Source organism: Kryptolebias marmoratus, linkage group LG8 (genome assembly GCF_001649575.2).
Source record: "Kryptolebias marmoratus isolate JLee-2015 linkage group LG8, ASM164957v2, whole genome shotgun sequence".
Lineage (NCBI taxonomy): Eukaryota > Metazoa > Chordata > Actinopteri > Cyprinodontiformes > Rivulidae > Kryptolebias > Kryptolebias marmoratus.
The window spans coordinates 238,903-247,053 of NC_051437.1; the positions used below are offsets into that span (position 1 = coordinate 238,903).

The window sequence follows — 8,151 nt, forward strand, 5'->3', positions numbered from 1 at the left end:
GAGAGGAGCCAGTTGAGGTGGCTCTGGCATCTGGTGAGGATGCCTCCTGGACGCCTCCCTGGTGAGGTGTTCCGGGCACGTCCCACCGGGAGGAGGCCCAGAGGAAGACCCAGGACACGCTGGCGGGACTATGTTTCTCGGCTGGCCTGGGAACGCCTTGGGATTCCCCCGGAGGAGCTGGCCCAAGTGGCTGGGGAGAGGGAAGTCTGGGTCTCCCTGCTTAGGTTGCTGCCCCCGCGACCCGACCCCGAATAAGCAGAAGATGGATGGGTGGATGGATGGATGGATGGATGGTCTGCTGTGGACCAAATTACATTCAGATCGGACTATTCCTTTTTGGTGCTGAATTTTTTTGTCAGTTTAATGTACTTTACAAGATCTAGCACAAAGTTCACACAGATTTTAACTAGTGATGGGAAGTGACTTTTGAATATTTGAAGAGAACAAACTTTATCTCAATAGCTGTAAAACTGACTAATGTTTATTAGCTGTAGTGGCCATCTTGAATAAGATTAGCTCCAAGTTTTACATCAGTTGGAGATGTACATCTAATGATTATTTTCTGAAAGTTTTATTAAGATCTGTCCAGTGGTTCATGAGATATTTTGCTAACAGAACACACACAGTAGCACTTATGGCTGTACTTACTTGAATGTGTTCATGGACAATGATACTTGTACGTACTGCTGTATCTGTGCTCCTGCTTCCATGTTTGTTTCTCTCTTTCAGGAGGCAGCACTACGCTGTAAAAAGCAGTTTTCTCCGTTGGTTGAAGACAGTGAAGATAAACTAAAGGAGATGTTAGACTGGGCATTTGGAGGCTTTCAGCCATCTGGTCCAAATGGACTCAAACCAACAAATGGTACAAATATTCACTTCATATCTTTTCTAGAGAAAAGGTAAAAGATTTAGACTGCACACATCAAGCAAAATTCCAGCAGATTATTGTGAGAAGCTTGTGGAATGACACAAGTTATACAGCTTAAAGGCAACATTACCAAATATTAAGACAATATAAGTTAATATAAGAAAGCAAAAAAGAAATTCTCATTATTCTGACATTTAACAAATAGAAATAATTTAATGAATCCTAACTGACCTAAAAAAGGAACAGTTTAGTTGGATTTAATGCCAGACAATAAAAAAGTCTTTTTATACAGTGGATGGAAACATCTGGTTTCAACTGTATATAGATCAATACTTTTATTAATCCCAGAGGGGAATTCAAATCTAATGAGTAATGACATCCAATTATTACTTCCTGAAAATGTCATTCAAATCTGCCTGCTGGTTCATGAGATATTTTGCTAACAGACAGACACACAGGCAAAAATGTTATCACTCACCTTTTGCAGTGATTTGCAGTGAAGATAACCACATGTTTGATATTTTTTAGGTGTCTTTAAAAAAACCACCAGACCAAAGGTGAAGAAGAAACTCTTCAAGAAGGCCACGTCATTTTCTGACCCCTCCAACCCGTTGAAGAACAACGGAAACATCCACACTGAGATCAAAGACGTGGCCGTGTCGCTGAACAGACTGTCATGCAAGTCCATTTATGTGTCTTCCCAGCCCAAAACTGCGGTGAAAAAACGCTCCAAATCCCAGATGGAGGAGGAACGCCACCAGACAATAACTGCAGGGATGAGAAAAAGACAGGAAGAGTGGGAGGGGGAGAAAGTCAAGTTGGTTCGAAAATGGGTGAACATGAAAAGTGGATGGGGAAGGAAAAGAGGCAAAGAAGGGAAAGGTGTGGAGAAGAAATACAATTGGTTCTATGGGTTAGACAATGACAGGTCACCAGACTTTGTGCCCCACAAGAAGAGGAGCTACACCAGAGCTTACAATAAAGTCAACCAGATGACCAGTGTGTACACACAGCCTGACCAGAAACTCCGAGGTAACACACACAATCCAACCACCTGTTTGTTCCTTTCTTATCAGTAGGAAATTATCAACTGACTGCATTTATAGCAGTAGTTTAAAATTAAAAAAATTAAAATTTTCTTTCAGTAATTTGTTCTAAATAAAGAACAATCCTAAAAGGACAACTATGTGCCTGGCTCATAGTTGGAAGGAATTGCCAGGGGTCTTTCATGATCTTTTCGGTGTTGGTGTAGGGATACTTCGAAGGGCTGCAGTCTTTCAGAGGGTACATTGTTGCTTAGCCTTGGCAAAGGGGGCAGGTCTTCTCAGGTCAGCTGCCCTCATGTTCAGTTTCTCAGGACTCAGTGGCCTACCATATCATTGTTGTCAATCAATCTCAAGGTGTGATAGCAGGCTTTGCTAGTTGTTTTGTAGTCAATTTAGATCCTTCCTATATAGCCCCTCTCTTGCTCATATACAACCCCTGGCAAAAATGATGGAATCACCATTCTCTGAGGATCTTCCTTCAGTTGTTTAATGTTGGAGAAAAAAAAAGCAGATCTCAGACATGACAAAAGGCAACTTTCTGGCTTTAAGAAACACTCAAAGAAATCAAGAAAAATAACTGTGGTAGCCAGTAACAGTTAGAGTTTGAGAACAAGCACAGGGAATAAATTATGGAATCACTGTTTTTGTCATGTATCTCCTCGGGTTGTGACTGTGAAGGCTAGCTATTGACTCAAAGTTGTGAGATAAAAGGTGAATTTTCCATTGCCGTCTCACTGAATCCTGAGTGACCATCAAGCTGTGTAATCTGTTATTTGCAGCCAATTTTTGAAAATAGCAGCTTGTGTATTTGTGACCTGCTGAACTGTATTCTAGGTCAGGCACATTAATTCATTGGCCACCTCCGCCCACCTCAGCTTGTTTTGTACACACTTTGGCAGCCACATTTTAGAGACACACCTATCTCTGCCCCTTTAATCAGCTAATCTGCCAATCACATGGCTGATTAACTGTTTGTCAACCAGCCATGTCATTAATGACATGGTTGGTTAGCCATGTGATAAACTCAATGCCTTTAGGCGTTTAGAAGTGGTGAAGACAACTTGCTGAAGTTTAAACTGGGCAATAGAATGGGGAAGAAAGAGACTTTAATCTGACGTGGTTGTTGGTGCCAGACGGGCTGGTCTGAGTATTTCAGAAACTGGGATTTCATGCACAGCCATCTCTAGGGTTGCAGCAGCAGTTGTGTGGAGGAAAATGCTTTGTTGGTGTAAGAGGAGAATGGGCAGACTGGTTGGCAGATGGTCTCCAGCAGCAGAAGACCACATCGAGTGGCACTCCTGTCAGCTAAGAACAGGAAACTGAGGCTACAGTTCACACAGACTCACCAAAACCAGACTAATATGGTCTGCTTTTAGTCTTGATTCACCCAACTCCAATAACGCTGCAACTAATGGTTGTTTTGGTGGTCGACCGATCAGTTAAAGGAACAGGAGGTGTGGTTGCATCTGCCCACCTGTAAATATCACTTTGATGTCTCTGCTTTAATGTAATCCATCCATGCATTTTGTTTACCTGCTTTTTCCTTTCCAGGCTACAGGGGCCTGTCTGTAGCAGTTGTGATAAACCATTCCACATCAAATGAAAATAATAACCTTTGAAACAAATGAATCTGAAAATAGTCAAATGTATTCATCTATTTTTATGTGAGCATCACAGAAACCTGCATTAGTTAGAGTAAAATGCACAAAAGGAAAAAATGGTGCAACTATTCAACAAAAAACTGACCATGGAAGTTAAAAAATTCAAAAAGGGCTTAAATGACCACAAAACAAATAACAGTATATGGTTTATTACAAAATGAATGTATAATTTACAGTAGTGGTGCAGACCTGTATTAAGATGGCCACCACTATGAAGCGTCTGAACAGACACATAAAGACTGTAACTTAGACAGTTTTACAGATACTGAGGTAGAATTTGGTGTGGTAGTAGCTAAAAATATCTTTGTCAGCACAGAGTAAAATAAAAGCAATCTTTGTCATTTTAATCAAAATTGCAAATATGTAACAAAAATGTGCACGAGTGGGTCTGGAAGTCCAAAAATTTAAAAATACTTTAATTAGAATGAAATGAAATAACAAAAATAGCAATGTAGGATTTATTAAAAATGAATTTTAAAATGTGCTGTATTACACAAATAAACTGTGTAAGTGATTAAACACCTTAGAAATAAATGCGGTGGAAGAGGTTTACCCTTAGATAAACCCTCATATTACAGAACTGCTGTATTCTGGTGAGTAAAACCCCAACAAACGGACCTTTTTATGAAGAAGAGAAGAAGCGTTTAAACTGTGTTAAACTGTCTGATTCAGTCCCGTCTCAGGACGGGATTCAGGGAAAAGTCAACCAGCCCCTGTGTGTTGAACCTTCCATCATCCTGTTCATGGTCCCCAAATCAACATTTCAAAGAGTGAACATGTGATGTTGTGTTAGTTTTATTAACAACCTTTTTGTAAAGGTTGAAAAAGATGGATTTATTCTGTGTAACCTAATTTCCTCTTTACAGAGCAGACCATCAACAGAATCATGGACTTGAACCTGAACATCGAAGGTGAATGTTTCCACCAACCATCTGCATAATGTTCATGTGTAATCTTTGTTGTACCTGTTTGGAAATGTTTAGGAATCGTTTGTACCCATCCCATTTGAGTTTAATATCTTTGTGTGTTTGTTTTTCCTGCAGCTTATTGTTTGTGTTGTGGAGTTGAAGATATTGAGATATTCCACCCCCTTTTTAAAGGCAGCCTCTGCTTGAAGTGTAAAGTAAGAGCTTATCAACCACTTTTCACGTTTACTTTCTTCTTCACATGCATGAATGCACACGCACAACAGCAGTGAAATGTAGAAATGCCAACGCTGACTATGCTAAACAAATAAAAACAGATAAAAGTCACATGGATTAAAGAGGAAAAAAAGCTTGAGCAAATCAAACAGTGAAAAGATGAATATAAATGATCTGCAGTTTGACAAAGGGAGATGCAGTATAAACTTTCTCTCTGTTCTGAGACCAGCTGCACTGCCTCAGGAACGCAGCTCTGTCCCAGCTGGAGCGCTGGTTGGGTCAGTGTGTGCCCGGGGTTTGCTGGGTGAAGATGTTTGGTTCTGACCACGCCTTCTGCCCCTCCGCTCAGTCTGTCCTGACAGCAGGCAGGAAGTCCACTTTCACCAGTGAAGAGGCTTTTGAGAAGTCCTGTAAGAATAGTTGAATCTGTACAGTGACATACTTCTCAGATGGAACAGATGGTACAGTCTCTGTCTTGCCTTCTTCACCAGACTGAAATCCTTCAAATATGGTCTCCAAGGTGTTTGTAGTTAGGCACTCTCTCCATGAGTGGTTCGTGGCAGTTCTTCCCTTCTCCCGATCCTCTCAGGAAGTATTCACTGGATGCACATCTACATCTAATTAACTTGTGGAATCAGCCCAGTTTAAGATGGCTGCCACAACTAATCATCTTTAGCCAACACACAGAGGGCTACAACTCAAATATGGTATCTATATTGGTGTGGTAGTAGCATAGAGTACTAAATGATTGCTCAGTGTCACACATAATGTTATTTTTCTCATTTTTCAACATAAAATGTTCTTAATCCAAAACTCTGGCATGAAAAGCAACAAGCGATTTATTCTAGGCTTTTAATCTTGAATAATGTGTTCTTGGAGAGCCCTATCTGTTGACCACTCGGGTTTATTTAGGAACAAGGTTTTCTGCTTCACTGGTGCAGTCAGATGTTAAAACCTACAGACATGTATCAGTTCTAGTGTGGGTAAATGTCTTCACACATTGACTCGTGTGTTGTTGGCTTGGACAAAAGAAGCTTTGTTCTGTTTGAGATGGGTGTAGTTTATGTAAACAAGAGGTAATAATAGCTGCCGTTTTAACTGAAAGCTGTGTTTTTAAGAAAGAGGGACAAAACCTTTATAAAAGACCTGAAACAACCTGAGAGGTGCATCATCCCTCAGGTGTGTCAGGGTTTCAGCTGATGGCTCCATTAAAATCATCAGGTGCTAAAATTCAGTCTTATGTCTGCCATCCTGTCTTTTTAGGGGGGTGGGGTTCAGTAATTTAACTTAAGAAATGAGATAAAAACTGACTTTGTGGGAAGCCTCTGGTGAGCACCGCTGTCAACACAAACCTGGGTCATCTCTTCCTCTGAGCCGAGGAGCCTTTCTGAGCCTGAATGAGCTTGGTGACTTAACACACACAACAACATGATGTTATAAGAACGGCACAGAAAGGAACTGAAAAGCTGCCAAAATTAAAAGCAAACTGAAAAGTCAAAAGATCTATTGGTCAGAATACCTAAACAGATGACAAGAACATCTGTCTCCTCCCAAGTAACACACACAGATATGAAGGATGACTCTGCCCTGAGCAGACACACTAATTATTGGATAAATGTAGAAATCTTTCAAACCTGGGATTTTAAATATTGAAGATTGGCCTTTGACAGACATTTTTAATACAGTTGGAGAAAATGTATTTTAGCATAAAACAACCAGGTTTCATTGCTGCACCATGCGTTTAATTAAGATTTAAATAAGGAACTGTCACTTTTACATGTGGGGACAAAAGGAAATAGTAACTTGTTAAATGTTTTGTTGTGAAGTGCAATTTACTGACACTTGTTTTGTTTTTATGTAGATAAAATGACAAAATAAGCAGCTGACATGTAAATAGTTTAGTTCAGAAGTGTTTGAATAAAATTTGACCTTTTCTGTGCATAAATTTATACATTTAAATGTTGTAAAGGTTGCGACACAGTGATGCAATCAGTGACGCCATCTTGTGCAAATGTAGTCATGAAATGAGTTCCTTCCATAAACTTTGGGTCAGACTCACACATTTTCTGCCTCTGTTTATATTTTTGTTTTAATATGACCCAGTTACTGTTTAAATTACCCCTAATTCCCAGTTAATTCCTAGGATTCTTTTAGGAATATTTCCCCAGCTCAACTTAGCATAGAAACTTTCTGGAAATGTTCTGCCCTTTTGCAACCCTAATTCAATTTTCCTAAAAACCTAAGTGTTACTATCTGAAGAGCTGTCTTTTCTCCCCTAACTGAGCCAAACGATCTGGCCTGATCAGTATCCGTATCGAAGCCTGTTTGTGGGGCAGCGGGCACACAACAAATAAACAAACAGACTGAAATCATTCAGACCTGTTTCTAAAACCAGTGATTTTCACAGTTTACCTTTTAGCCAAAGTGCAGAATGATTGTTATTGGGAGAAGCCGTTAACCCTGAATCCTCCTGTTTTGATGCATAAAGCAGATGCTGTTTAGTTTCCTGAACTGTTCAACCTTCAGTGATGATTGTTGTGATTTGTGTCTGTAAAGAATAACTTCACAGAAACGCTGTTTCGCTATGATGAAGATGGATATCAGTCGTACTGTACCATCTGCTGCTATGGGATGGAGGTCATACTGTGTGGGAATGATAGCTGCTGCAGGTCTGTTTCTTACTCTTGCAACTCAAACGGCTGTTAAATGAAAATCAGTGACTTACACTTAATTCCACGGTTCAGATGTCCTCCATCCTGCGGTTTTGTGCCTGCAGGTCTTACTGTGAGGACTGTCTGAACATCCTCGCCGGCCCAGGAACGTTTGACTCTCTGAAGCTCCTGGACCCATGGATCTGTTACTTGTGTCAGCCTCATCAACCACATGGTGCTTTGGTGCCCAGGGAGGACTGGAGCATTCGAGTTCAGGGCTTATTTGCCAACAACAGCGGCATAGAGTTTGTAAGTAATCAGGACGTATTAGTTAGTGATGTCACTGTCTTTTCAGGTAAGAATGACATAAATTCACTGTGTGAATGTGCTCTCCCAGTGAGAGCAATTTAAACGTTTTAACACTGACAATCCTTCCCTATTTTTTAATAGATAGCTATTATTTCCTCGTTAATTTATGCAGTCAAAGCTTAGAACTAAGTAAGTTTGTAAGGAGGTTTCTGTCACACAGGACTGTATTTGCCATGTACAGGTGCTGGTCATAAAATTAGAATATCATGAAAAAGTAGATTGATTTCAGTAATTCTATTTAAAAAGTGAAACTTGTATATTATATTCTTACATTACATACAAACTCATATATTTCAAATGTTTATTTCGTTTAATTTTGATGATTACAAATGACAACAAATGAAAATCTCAAATTCATCATATCAGAAAATTAGAATCTTGTGAAAAGGTTCAAAATTGATGGCACCTGGTACC

General features: G+C 39.9%; 1 protein-coding gene across 1 annotated transcript in view; it reads left to right on the top strand.

Annotated features, from left to right (window-relative positions):
* Positions 1-8,151, top strand: part of LOC108250195 (DNA (cytosine-5)-methyltransferase 3B) — a 47,192-nt gene that overhangs the window by 24,328 nt on the left and 14,713 nt on the right. The window contains exons 10-15 of the mRNA XM_017439956.3: positions 730-862; positions 1,397-1,900; positions 4,442-4,486; positions 4,619-4,698; positions 7,274-7,386; positions 7,494-7,677. Of these exons, the coding sequence (XP_017295445.1) occupies positions 730-862; positions 1,397-1,900; positions 4,442-4,486; positions 4,619-4,698; positions 7,274-7,386; positions 7,494-7,677 (1,059 nt within the window). The remainder of the gene's footprint in view (positions 1-729; positions 863-1,396; positions 1,901-4,441; positions 4,487-4,618; positions 4,699-7,273; positions 7,387-7,493; positions 7,678-8,151) is intronic.